General features: G+C 38.2%; 1 protein-coding gene across 4 annotated transcripts in view; it reads right to left on the reverse strand.

The window, feature by feature from the left end:
- Positions 1–14,880, reverse strand: part of pou2af1 (POU class 2 homeobox associating factor 1) — a 74,179-nt gene that overhangs the window by 31,303 nt on the left and 27,996 nt on the right. The window contains exons 1-2 of one of the 4 annotated variants that reach the window (XM_079678291.1): positions 6,761–6,809; positions 6,013–6,244 (exon numbers count right to left, since the gene is read on the reverse strand). The exons of 2 other annotated variants lie outside the window; for them this stretch is intronic. In XM_079678291.1, coding sequence (XP_079534417.1) covers positions 6,013–6,088 — 76 coding nt within the window. In that variant the 5' untranslated portion in view covers positions 6,089–6,244; positions 6,761–6,809. Of the gene's footprint in view, positions 1–6,012; positions 6,245–6,760; positions 6,920–14,880 lie in introns of those variants that run through there. One more of the 4 variants, XM_079678292.1, reaches the window with a different exon arrangement.

Genomic DNA, 14,880 nt, shown 5'->3' on the forward strand with positions numbered 1-14,880 from the left:
AAGAATATGTTTCTCTGTTGTCCACGTTCATAAAGCATAAAACAACAGCATCAGAGCACGGTGCAGAGTGTCTAGATGAGTTTACAGTAGTCCCTCGTTCTTATTAAACATCCATGTAGTCCGTTGTATAGAACAATAGTTTCCATATAGTTTCACAGCAGATGCACACCAACCCTGTCTCCTAAAAATTACGTTCCCACAGAACTAAACTGCATTCTCAATTACGATTAGCTAGAAACGTATTTTCCCCCACGTTACGTTCGTTAAGAACGTATCTCAAATACGTTTATTTTCTAGATATCTTTGCCATTTATTGTCTTGCTTATGATAATGATAATAGTCATTTATAAATATCATTTTAGAGCACACATTTGAAATCAGTAGGCGAGGCTGTAATTTCGCCAGCTGTTACTCTCATGAGCGAGGCAGAAAATAATAGTTTTATTATGCCAAAAAGCTGCTGTGTCGTTTATTGCACCTCAAACATTAAAACAAATCCAGAGTTAGGTGTTTCTGTACTTCCTCTAGGAAGAAAGGACAGTAAAAGAAGATCTCTGTGACTTGATCGCCGTTCAAATGACAGCGTCGGTTTCCCCAAAAGTGGGCGGGGCTGTAAAGTGACGTAGATTTTACTCTCATATATTTATTCTAACGTAAATTACATGCCAGTGTTTTATCTTTTTATTGATTTGTTTTTATTTTAAATCGTATAATGTCGGACTTTTTTTGCCGTCTGTGAGGAAAAGAAATGGAGCCTCAAAATACTGAAATCTGTATTTTGTAAAATCTTTTTTTCCTTCTAATTTGTTATTCTTTTCTAAATAACACACTGTCATTTACTCAACAATAACACACAATTATCCTTGTTTTTATTTATTCGTTTAATTCTATAATCTTGGGCTTTTTAGCATGCTTTTTAGCCGTAAATAAAGTCACCGGAAACGGACGTAGGCCTATAAGGGACATTTCAAGTGATACACACAACAAACCACCCACTGAACAGATTACCCAAGATCCTCAGCTTGAAGCTCGTTGATTGGATGTTTTAGCCGCAATGCATGTTGGAATATGATGTTAATGCGATATGATATCCGAAAACATTTAAAAAAAAATAATAATACTTTATCCCGAGTGTTCTTGCTTTTCTCTTTGGAAGTCATCACATAACGGCATTGTAATGCACGGTTCGGCTGCATTAAATATTACACATCTGCCGTAGTTCTTTAGAGCCCTGATGAGAAGACTTCTGGACAAACTTGAAGAACTGCCGCCAAAACTGAATATATGACGTGGATCATAAATATATCAACAATCAAGCAACATCTTGCATGTCTTTTCACAAAATACGTCACCTTCCAGTATCAATAGTAATTCGGCTGACTTTTATATTTGATCCAATTGGTAGATAGGTTATATTTACACCATAACGGTGCACAGCTGATAGAAAAGGACTTGTGGTTTTTAAAGATATTACTGATTTTCTTTGAATATAAGAATGTAAATACTGAGTTGAGAGAATAGTCAGGGGATTTGGGTGATGGGAGACACATCTATGGAATCACAATTTCAATAGCTTACCATTAAATGACGGATATAATTCTGTCTGAGATGTTTTACAAATCAGATGTTAATGTGTAGAAGTAAAACATGAGAAATAGTATAGCAATATCCTGTAAAATTATGGAAAAACATGAATAAAACTTGTAAACTACACAGCTTCAGATGTTATACATAAGTGTCCTACACTAATAGTACAAAGTTATTAGTATGCTGTGTGTACCTAGTGGTTAAAGCATGTTATTGAATTATTTTTGTTGAATAATGTTATTTTTGTTGAATAATGTTATTTGATGAAAAAAATATTAAGAGTACATACTTCAGGGGGAAAGTAGAAGGTCAATGATAGAAATATAGAATATACAAAATCAAGAAGATACTATAAGTGATCTCTACAATAAAACAGTTTAGTGCTGGATGTACAAAAATATTAATAGGAGGATGTGCAAAACTGAAAAACGAATTCACCTTTTTAAGGTGTTCTTTCAAATAAGAAAAAAGCATTGGGGGTATCTATCTACAGATAGATATATTAAGCCTGACAAAGTACTTAACGTCTAATATATTGCTTTCCTGCAATGTTAACTATGTTGAAGCATGTTGCTCTAAAATGATATTTATAAATGACTATTATCATTATTATAAGCAAGACAATAAATGTCAAAGATAAAATATGTTTCTAGAAGATATGTAGAAAATAAACGTATTTGAGATACGTTCATAATGAACGTAACGTGGGAGAAAATACGTTTCTAGCTAAATGTAATTGAGAATGCAGTTTAGTTCTGTGGGAACTTAATTTTTAGGAGCCAGCGTTGCGCACACAATGACGTCCGCTGGCGCATCATAAACATGTCGGATAGTGAAAGTCCATTCGGATTCTCGAAAGTACCGCAGTCTCTTCTCATAAGTCCTTTTGAATTCTCCTATCCACTATCCCTTAACCCCGTGACGTTTCACTCAGAGGTCAAGGAATAGGAGATAGGGTTAGAACTTAGGAGCTTATTTTTAAACTATCCGACTGCAACCATAGACTTCACAGTGGGCGGGACTTGTCATAAAGTCCGCCAAAATAAAGCCCACCCATTTAGAGGGAAGATATGATTGGTCAATTGTACTGTCATTTTACATTACTCTCTCGTTGAGTTACTATAGCTGGCACTCTGTAAATCTACAGAGGGACCAACAAGCTCTCCCGTCTTCACAGTAACTCACAGAGACGGCATGTAACCCTTCACATTCCAACAGAAACTGAACAGGCAGATTCTAAGGATTTATTTCTATGGATATGTTATTTTAAATACAATTAAATCAAGTTATTTAGGTCAAACTAATGAAACATTTAACAAAAATGTTTTTCTTTTTAATGTTTTCAAATATTATTTTTTAGAATATCTTAGGCCCTCACAGAGGGCTAGAGTGCCCTGACGGCTCGCCACTGGTGTGGTGTCTTTGGCCATCCTAAACTCCGAAATGTTTTTCGGATTTCATATTGCATTATCACCATATCCCAACGTGCATTGCGGCTAAAACATCCAATCATCGAGCTTAAACCATAGCTGAGGATCTTGGGTAATCAGTTCAGTGGCTGTGTATCGCAACGATGCTTGAAATGTCCCATATAGGCCTACGTCTGTTTCCGGTTATTTTTATTTTGAAATTCAGTTCCTGACTGATGCCAAAAAAGCCCTAGATTATGGAATCAAACAAATAAATAAAAACAAGGATAATTGTGTGTTATTGTTGAGTAAATAAGAGTGTGTTATTTCGAAAAAATAACAAATTAGAAGGAAATAAAGATTTTAAAAAATACAGATTTCACTATTTTGAGGCTCTGAGCCCCATTTCTTTTCCTCACAGACGACAAAAAAAGTCCGACATTATAACATTTGAAATAAAAACAATAATCGTGGCTTGATATTGAGTAAGAAGATGATTTATGAACCACACAACTTCCGGTCTTCCAAGACCCGACCGGACAAAAAGACGTGTTGCAGGCACGAAACACACTACCAATACAAATACATTGCTTTTAAAATCGTTCTGTGTGACACGAAAAAAAGGGGAAAATGGTGTTGGTGAAGACGAATCAATAGATTAAATGTCGTGACTATAACACGAAATGCCGTGAGACTGGGTTGTGTGAGGTCAATGAAAGCTGTGGCTAGCAGATGATACACACTGTAGCTAGCTAGTTCATGAATATAGCATATTGCTACATGAATGATATTGTCCTATCTAAGGCTAAAGCTATCTGATCAAAGTTATAAATTCAGCATCTTTACCAGTTATCCTGTAATATAGTAAGAGTGATAAAAAAAAGACATCCTACAGTACATCTTACTCTAGCTTGGCTGAGCGAGTTATGCTTCATTTTTTGTATCTTCAAAAAGTATGCTTCACTTTTTACAAAAGATTTACAAAGTGTGTAGTGGACCAGATGCTCTTAGCTAGTAATATAACTAGCTTACATGCTAACGTTTGCATATTAAACATTGCACGTCACTTGGGACTCTATGATTGAGTGTGTAGCCACATAAACCAGGCCCCACCAATGTGTGTAGCTAACGAGATGTTGTTACCCAGTATAGCTAGCTTACATGCCAACGTTTGCATCTTAAACCTTGTTTGTCACTTGGGACTCTATGATTAAGTGTGTAGCCAAAGTACAGACCCAAATGTTTCCATTGAAATATATTTAAACCATACATTATTTAGTTTAGCATACAATTATGCCTTCTATTTGCCCATGCTTTTAAAAAAGTGCCCTGGATTCAATTTTCAACTGTTCACTATCTTGACCAGATTGAATCTTTTTCTATTTTTATTGTCCTGCTTTCTTCGACATGGCCATTGTGAAAATACAGCCTAGGTGTTGCTGGTGGTTGAGATATAAAGCTGTCATAAGGCAACAGTTACAAATTACTATTTGAGAACATCAATGGCAAAGGGCTGACGTTTGTGTAGCCTATAAGTCATTATTTAACCTGAGTTCAATGATTATGCTGACAAGCAACTACTGTATGTATTTTGTTAATCCTAGTTACACATTTGGATAAAGCCTGTAAATGAGAAAATGTATCAAAACTAAGAAGGTTGAAGAGTGATCACTACAACTGGAAGTAGGCCTACTCGAATATAAAAAGTTCAACTTATATTCAAAAAGGGTTTAAAACAAATCAACGAAATAAACTTTAACCTGTTTAGCCCTGAGCCTGTTTTTCAAGTCTCAGGCTCGAAAATGACATTCCCAGAACAAATGACCATATCTTCCCTTCTAAAAGGGTTAAATTAATAATCTTTTTTCTCAAAGTAATGATAAACCTGTGAGTTGGATGTAGAAAAGTCAGAATCAATTTGGATGTTTCTTATTTAAAAAACAATTTAGATTGAACATTTATAGTGTCCGTCCAAAAATATTTTTTTACTTATAGTGAAAACTACCCTTGAATGATGGTAAGGTAGACTACAAGCTTTAGTAATCCAAAGTACAACATATAATAAGTACCCTGTTTCAAGATTGATGCAAAACAAGTGACATTTGAACTTTTTAGAGAGGTTTAGCAAAAAAAACTCCACCTCTGAGGTGATTTGGGTGGAAATGGGGGTTTTACCGTTTCTCTGGAACCCATTGGTCGATTTTGGTGATTGACATCTCTTTCTGACCGTTAGAGCCAATATAATCGAAGGGGAGTCACCCCACTCACACACAGTCTAAAACAAAAAGGTGTGGGCTTCGCGCATGCAGTTTTGCACCAGAGTGAAGCTGTCTCTAGGTCTGACTTTTAGAAACGGAAACGCAGGTTTATTGCTTATGGATTATCAGAAATCATTTCAAAGGGACACAGACACATTGGATTAACCTATGGATTAACTTCAGCAGCGTTTTTATCGTTTTAATGCCATTGAAGACCACTTTTGACCAGACTACGACACAGGTGAGCCATGTTAGCGTTTTTAGCTACCTAGCGCCACATGTTTTGATGTTTTCTTGTTATTATCTCCGCGAGTTCGTATAATTGAGTGATAATGAAGGTACCCTTCGATTCTCTATCACCTAACGATGTGAAATGATGGGTTGGATGTGCATCAAAGATAAATAATAAGGTTTTGTGAGTGAATTTTGGTGCAGTCATCTGTTAGCATTTTTCGCTCATTGCTAAATCAGAGGCTCAGCGTTAGCATTGTGTTTTTTTTTTTTTTTGTTTTTTTGAAATGATCAGTTAGATGAGTTTTTCCCCGTTACATGGATATAAAACATTCATAGTTTATTAAATGAACATGCCCTCAGACACTGTTTCCTGCAAGATGTTGCGGCAGTGCCCCGGTACCGGGGTCTCTCGGGTTTAACAGATTAAATGTTACATTATGAATATTTAACTTAATCTCTAATGCAAAAAATATGTTGTTGTCATTTTCTTCAGAGAAAGAAAAAAGAATCACCATGGCACATACATGGGGTGTCAACCAACAGAAAAGAGGAAGCTCCACAGATGTGCAATGTTTTACTGCGGTGGACGACTGCTGCCATTTTGCATATCAAGATTACAGCCTAATAGCAACACGCAGCCAACATCCAGATGACCACCTTCCTCTTTCCAAAGAGTCCGACACAACAGCTGCAACACTGATCCTGACACTGATCACAGGAAAAGCTGGCATGTTCTTTCCTGCTTTTCGAAGTTCTCTAAAAAAAAATAAACAACCTCGTAAAGAACTGAGCCAAAAGGACTGTGCACATCTGAGTAAGGTTGCGTTTTACATATCTGACAAGCTAACAAATGCAGTAGCGGAAAGTCAAACAGGTTAAACTACATATATAATGCTTTTTACAACAACAACAACAACAACAGCAACAACAACCCCCAGCCAGTACAGTATTGAACACGATATTCTATAATGACACAGTGAGAAGACAATTACAATCCATGCAAACAGGTTTTATGTATTGCAAGAATATCGAAGTAGATTTTGTTATATTCAACATAATATTAAGTTATATATGATGTACACAAAAATGAAAACACAATTTGAACAATTAAGTATTTCAAATGTTTAAAACTCTCCTTCAAATGAAATCTAAGCACATTTAAAAGCATTATTCAAATCAATATGTATTTTATATAAGATAATGAAGAAAAATGCACAAAATTAGCAGGAAATTCCTTAACGCAATAAAACAGCAATTAAGTGTTGTACTTACATTTCTCCCAGTGCATTCTGCCTTTCTGGATTATCATATAGTTAAAATGAAGAATATCAAAGTGGCGGGTTGACTGACGTGCTTTATACCAGACTGAAGCCAGCTAACAATCCCCCTGAGATGTTGCAGCTCTCCAACCACAAATCTCCCTCATGCATTTAGTTTCAGTGTTGATACTATTTAGGTTGAACCATAACTAAGAGGCAAAACTTTATTTTTTTAACGTTTTATTTTTTTAAAAAGGTAATGCCAAAATAAACGTAATGGCATGAATACATTAAAAACTGTATGACAAACAATTATATATATATTATATTATATAGACAAATATCTATTAAAATACTGCTCATGCAAATAATGTTTTTGTGAGTTACTGACTTCCTTTCCAGCCTTCCTTCTCAAACCAAAATGAACCAAATGTTTATTTGTCTGTTTGTCCTAGAAAAACAAATAAGAAAAGCAGTTGATAACATTTATAAACAAGAGACTAAATGTTCATAATAAGTTAATGAACTCAATAGTTTTTTACATGATACAGCTATTGGGATTTACTTTTTTTCATTTTCTCTATGTTTATATTTTGCGAAGATTTAAGAAAAGATTTGCCTAAAGCTGAAGAACCAAACTTTGGGTCAATGCACAAATTGATTCTTTCAAATGGCCAGCAGCCCCCTGGTTGTCAAAGAAACAAGAAGTATGATTCTATAGAAGTCACTTGACCTATTATTTAACTTAGGATTTGTCTTATGTCTTCAACTGTTCTTGAACAAAACTCAATGTACATTTTTTAAATGATTTTGGCTTTTACTGATTAGTAAAATAGATGATAAAGCAGGGTACGCTTTATTAGTTGAAGCAACACAGACCTGTCAATCAAGATAGAGACATACTGTACAGTATATTATTGCATTCAACAGGTCCACATGTAATCCAACAGTCTTGTATACAAGTCACTTTTAGGCCTAAAGGTCAAATGAACACACTGGTTTACAAAACGGAATGTTCAGAACCATAGTTATTAGTTCAATACAGTTAAGTATGTGTTGCAACACAAAGACAAATTATACTCCCACTAAAAATGAAAAGGAATTCTTTTTCATAGGTAAGTTGGGACTTGTTCAGGAAACACTTTATCCAGCATTCACTTGAGAAGATAAGCCAATATGGGAGTGATATGATACATTGGTATTTAAAACACGAGATGTTGCCTACACTGACCTGTTTAGGCATGGGTATTGAGGAATACAATTAAACAGGCTTTAATTCACCAGTGTGATGAGTCAAACGTTATCAGTCAACATCTTCCTAAAGTTCATAAATCATCTACATGTCTGTATAAAATATTGATATAGTCCTGTGATTTACTGTTTCGGAAAACTGCATTATGTTACATGTCATTTTGCACTTGGGGCTTTGGGTTTGTGGTTTGTGGTTAGGATATGGCTAGATGTAGCAGACAGAACTAGTTGAAGTCAGGTTAGAGGAATAGCTAAAGATGGCTGGTTGAGGTTCAGGTTAAGGTAAGGGCAAACAAGTATCAACCAAGACACTATTCTGTCATTTGAGCCTGCGATTGGCTGCATCTTAAAGATGGGGTAGGTCATTTTGGAGAAACCAGCTCGAGTGTGCTAGAATTTGAAAATACACAGCCAGAAAAAATATGCCACTTCCTTACAGAGCCCCTCCTCCAACACACATGAACGCGCACATGACCAATGAGGGCACGAGATAAGTTTGTGCACAGATGGAAGGCTAACAGGCAGGTAGGCCATCAAGTTATTTTAGCCGGGCCGGCGGATTGGTCGTGCTTTTTACAGTATTACGGCTTCCACAGATGACATTTTTTAATGGATTATTTGTCAAAGCACTTAAGATATTCATTGCTATCGGGATGTTAAGAGCATTCCATGGAATATAACAAAAAGTGTATCTCGAGCCGGTTTCTCAAACTTACCTACCCCACCTTTAAGTGTTGTTGGTTTGAAGAAATAAAAACAAGTCCAAGTTTTGGTTAAAGGATTAAAAGTGGAGATAGACCTTTCTCCATCTCTGACATAGTTCCATTGTGAGTTTTTATTACAGAGACAAGGCTATAAAGACACATATTTTGAAACAAGCTAGTACAATCCAAGCACACAACTTTGGGACAGCCATTGTAATGTTTTAAAGGGGACCTTTTACGCTCATTTTCAAGATTGATAATTGTATTTTGTGCAACATGTTTACATGTTTTAAAGTTTCGAAAGGTCTTTATTTTACTCATACTGCCTCTGCTGCAGCACCTCTTGTCACCCTCTGTCTAAAACCAGAGCTCAGTCATCCGGAGCGACATCCGGTTTTCGCTATGAGTGGTCGCATTTTCGAGAGCTCCCGCTTTGGAGGTTATTCCTCACGATTTTTTACATATTTCATCCTCATGACAATATGGATTATGGACTCCTACCTCAACTCATCAATGAGGCAACATCACTTAGAGAAGGAGAGTAATAAAAGCAGGGATAAAATGATACACAATGACTTTTACCTTCTCAACGGCTGGGAAAAGAAACACCTCGCTTTTGGAAGTGCAAGCATTCATGCATTATTAACTGCAAACCCGACGCGAAAGTACTTACCCCCGTCAGGCAAACTAGACCGAAGAAGTATGATCGTCTGGGTCTTATTGTTAGCGGGAGACATCCATCTGAATCCGGGCCCGGTGCAGACAAGAAGCCAGTCCTGCAGGCTCGAGGAGCTAGCATCACAACTAGCATCCCAACTAGCATCTCTTCCACTGCAGCAACAATTACGCGACGACAACAGAGACCGTGGAGACAGCGGAGACCGAGGAATCAACGGAGACTTCGACATTCCCCCGGGGATGCCTCGGCAGACAGACACGCATGAGGCAGTGACGAGAGGAAGTGAACCGAGATCCGAGGGAACAAATATCCGCCATGTTGTTAGCCACCCTGCTAGCATATCAACGGCTAAAGCTACAACGGAGCCTCCCTCCCCCCACCACCCCACCGCTCCAAGCAACACGGCAGGCCGCAAGCCGGTTGCTGTAACGGACAAAGACAAATATCTCCAAGCTGACGACATTGTGCATTTAAGCAACAAAAATGGACTACATATTTTTCATCTGAACACTAACAGCCTGAGACACAAACTGGCTGAACTCAGGCAGCTATTCATGAACGGTAAGGCAAGCATATTATGCTTTTCTGAGACCAAATTGGACAATTCCATTACAGATTCAGAGATTGAATTTGAAGATTATCTTTTAGTGAGAAGGGACAGGAACGTGAATGGAGGTGGTGTCTGCATGTACATACATAAAGACACCAATTTCAAAAACCGTACTGACCTGCATCATGAAAATATTGAATCTGTGTGGGTTGAAATTCGTTTTGACAATGCTAAATCTGTAATAGTCGGGACAATCTATAGACCACCGGAACAGAGTGACTTTTATGATACGTTAGATGGGTGTTTGGCTGAGGTGGGGGATGTAGAGACAATTATTATTGGAGACTGGAACACGGATATGCAACGTAAAGACACGTCCGTCTTCAAGTCCTTCAGTAGGATTTGTGATATGCACGGCTTCAGCCAGCTAATCACCCAACCCACCCGGGTATGTGAAACAACACAGACTACCATTGATCTCATTCTGACCTCTAACAAGTCCAAGATCTCCAGTAAAGGGGTTATAGCATGTGGTTTAAGTGATCATTATATGATATTCTGTACCCGCAAAAGGCTAAAACAAAAGGCCGGCTGTCACAAAACAGTCATATCTAGAGACCTCAAAAACTACTCTAGCGAGGCCTTTAACCTAGAACTGGAGAGCCTGGACTGGTCAGATGAGCTCGGTGGTACGCAAGTTGAAGAAACATGGCTTGGTTTCAAAAATAAATTCTCTGCAATACTCAATGATTTGGCCCTCCTAAGAACAACCAGGGTAAAAAATCGCGCAGAGCCGTGGATGCACTCCGGCATACTAACCGCCATGAAAACCAGAGACAAAAAATGCTCTGAGTTTCATAAAAGTCAGTCAATGATTTCCAAAACCACGAGCAGTAACTCCTGGCCCACGTGACTGAACTAAAAATTGAAAGAAACAGACTAAGAAATGACGTAAGCTCCATGATCAAAACTGCCAAAAAGAATTTCATCAATGTCAAAACTGAGGAAAACAAAAATAAACCCTGTGAACTTTGGAAATTACTCAATAACCAGCTTGGCTGCAGTAAAAAACTCTAAACGAGATTTTCGAACTTAAACATAAAGACAGATAACAGGCTCATCACAGACAAACTGGACGTGGCCAAGTACTTGAACATTTTTTCCACAAACATAGCCACAACTCTTGTAAATAAATTACCCTCCCACTCAGGGCTTTTTGGAGTAGATCACATCATGACCTACTACAAAAACCTAGGGGTACGCAAAGATGATTTCAGTCTAGCAAGGGTAACATCAGCAGAGGTACTCATTAAACTGAGCGCCCTCCAACCTAACAAGGCCACTGGCCACGACAATATCCCCTCCAAATTCCTCAGAGACACAGCAACCGCCATCTCACCAGTCATAGCTCACATAATTAACCTCTCCATAAAACAGGGAAAAGTACCCAAAGACTTCAAAATTGCAAGAGTAACCCCCCTGCACAAAAAGAGCAGCAAATTGGACCCAGGCAACTACCGCTCTGTTTCTATACTTACCTCCATCTCGAAAGTCATGGAAAAATTGTATATGAACAGGTTGAAAAGTACCTCGCGGACAAGAAACTAATCTATGAATTTCAATCTGGCTTTAGAACATCCCACTCCACTGACACATGCCTTCTTTATTTAAACGACCACATCAAACAAGAGGTGGACGAGGGCAAATACTGCGGCATGGTGATGCTGGACCTGCAAAAGGCTTTCGACACTGTCAATCACCCCATTCTGATTGACAAGCTAAAAGCAATTGGTTTTGATAAACTATCAGTGAGCTGGATGCAATCCTACCTGGAGGGGAGAGAACAGATGGTGGAGGTAAACGGTACTCTGTCCCCCCCCCTCCCAGTGAGCTGTGGTGTTCCACAAGGAAGCATATTAGGTCCGTTACTGTTCCTAATTTATGCAAATGACATGTCATCAGCATGTGAATGCAACTTGTTCCTGTTCGCGGACGACTCAGCCCTGCTGGTCTCTGACAGGAGCAGATTGCAGGTTGAAAAAACCCTCAGCTCCGACCTCGGCAGAATCTGCACTTGGCTCGCCGATAATAAATGATCATTACACCTGGGTAAAACAGAGTCCATTCTCTTCGGTTCTAAACATAATCTCAGCAAATCCGACGACTTCACAGTTGCAGTGGGTGATATTATTGTCACAAGTAAGAAGGAAATTACATACCTAGGATCTATTCTTGAGGCAAACCTCTCCTGTGACAAAATGGCATCCAATGTAATAAAAAAAGTCAATCAAAGAACTAGATTCCTATACCGGATCTCCTCTCTGGTAAACAAAAACACCCTGAAAACTCTGGCAGGAGCACTCATTCAAGGGTACTATGACTATGCTTGCACGTCATGGTACCATAGCACCTCCAAGGCGCTAAAAATAAAACTTCAAACATCACAAAATAAACTGGTCAGACTACTGCTTGACCTTTCATCTAGAAACCACCTCACCTCTGCCCACTTTGACAACCTAGGATGGCTTAGAGTAGACGACAGAGTACAGCTACTTGCAATGGGCCTGGTCTACAAGATCCAATACACCTCTATGGTACCCATGTACATGTCAAAATTATTCCCAAAGGTCAAGGAATATCATGATCCTAACACCAGAGGGAGCTCCACAAATCATGTAAAACCCAGATTTGGCACAAAAAAAGGGGAATACACGTTTCGCAATTATGCCACATCAAGGTGGAACGCTCTTCCCAATACTGTAAAGGAAAGTAAAACTATACTTACCTTCAAAACCTCTCTTAAAGAGCACCTTCGGGGGAGAGCATTGCAAAACTGGCTCCGGTAATGGTACAAATCTCAACCTGTCGTACAATGGACAGCTTCCCCCCCATCTATGTATATACTCGCATTTTAGACTCTGTTACTAACTGTATATCTGTAGACTTGGTATGTCTTAAATGTCCGGTGAAGATGTATTAGAACGAAATCTAAAATGAAATTTGTAAGTAAGCCATCTGTATGTAAAAAAACACCTGTATGTAAATTGTAAATAAGCCATCTGTATGTCAAATATGTCTTGTATGTCTTAAATGATAGGATGAATTGGAAATGGGGGACCCTGATGTAAACAAGACGAAAGTCTTTCTCTGGTCTGCATCCCCTTAACAATTGTATGTTTTGAGCTGTACTGTACTGTACCCAATATACAAGCTGTTAATAAACTTTTCAATCAATCAATCAATCTGTTCTGATTGGCCAGCTGGCCGGATCTGTTGTAATTGGTCAACCTCTTAGATATCTCCCACCCCTTAGCCTATCAAAAATATGTGTTGGAGCGCTAGCCAACAGAGTATTACATAGTGATTTCACTATGGGATTTTAGCCTTGGGGGAACACCCCAAAAAAGCCTAATAAAGACTCTTTAAGAAAATAAATAGAATTTACTAAGAAATTGATAGATTGTTTAAATCCCTTGCATGTTGCACTGAGAAACAGAAGCAACAAAACTGAATCCTACGGAGCCCCCTAGGGGACATGGAGAAGTAAAAATAGAAATAAAAAAAAATGAGATATCGCAAAACCTTTGCGAGATATCGCAAAAACTTTGCGAGATCTCGCAATACTTTTGCGAGATCTCGCAAAACCCCTTTGCGAGATCTCACAAAACTTTGCATTTAGTTCAATGTGCTTCCTGGTCAGTTCGGCTGCTACGGCAACACAGAAACCACAACAATGGAGCGGTTCATTGATTTTACTTTGAGCTTGGCCTTAAATATAAAGATATAACATCAGTGCTTGGCAATAGGCACGGGTTTCACACATAGACTGTATATATAAAGGGTTTCACATAACTGAAGACACCTCAAGAGAACACTCAGAGCGAGGGGACATGCACGTCCCTCTGAGCTGAGTTATTGACAGATTCGAATTTCGCGGATCAATAACTCATGAACATAACGTTGTAAAAATACAAACAACATGACTTTACAATCATAGCAAGGTAGACAACGAGCTACAGAGTCGTTTTTATCAGAACAGTTCGATACGCGCCGTCATCCGAGCTAAACATCAAGAATTGGTCACAATCTGCAGCTTGAGGAGGGAGAGGAGTGCTTAGGGATCGTCTACAAACTGCAACGGGGTTTTGCGATATCTCGCAAAACTTCTTCTTTTTTTTTCTTTTTTTTTTTTTTTTTCTTCTCCATGTCCCCTAGGGGGCTCCGTAGAATCCAACCTGCTATAGACCAAACCAGAAAAATAATACTGCTGTGATGTGGAATAAAAAATCTGAATGACAAAAAGGTGATGTGATGATGATGATGAAGTATCTTCTGAGATTAAATTAGTTTACAATAAATTGAATTTGTGTGTGTATAATTAATAAAGTGCATATACAGTTGTTCATCTCAATCAGACTACTACAATACAGGCTGTAAATATTGAGATAAAATACACTTCCAATAAACTTTCTAAATGTGTCTTAAAATAATAAACAAAATAGTGTTTGTCCTATAGACCAGTGAACGGAAAAGAAGACAGGTAAAAAACAGTTTTGCACACATAGTAAAACGATATCTAAAACAATATTGTCTCTAACAAAATGCCCCCTCGACATGTTATTCTACAACCACATCATAAGGCTAAATCCAGCCCTGCTTAAACTTCTAACAATGTGCTTATTCACAATAAAGTGCTTTAAACCTCTGCAAAAGCATCATATTTCTATTCTGTGTCACTATTGTTGACTCAATATATGTGACTCTCAAACATTAGCTGATTTGCGTGCCTGATTTAAGAAGCAGTCCAAGGTAAACTGCCCTTCCCCCACATGACAATGAGTATTGCTTTCTTTGGAAAACGGTCCGCTATCTTGTCCAAAAAAAACGCAGTAATGTTTTCCCCTGAATTCCCCGGCTCGCTCCACAGTGAGGAGTATATTGCACAGGTG

This window comes from Notothenia rossii (genome assembly GCF_949606895.1).
Source record: "Notothenia rossii genome assembly, chromosome: 4".
NCBI lineage: Eukaryota > Metazoa > Chordata > Actinopteri > Perciformes > Nototheniidae > Notothenia > Notothenia rossii.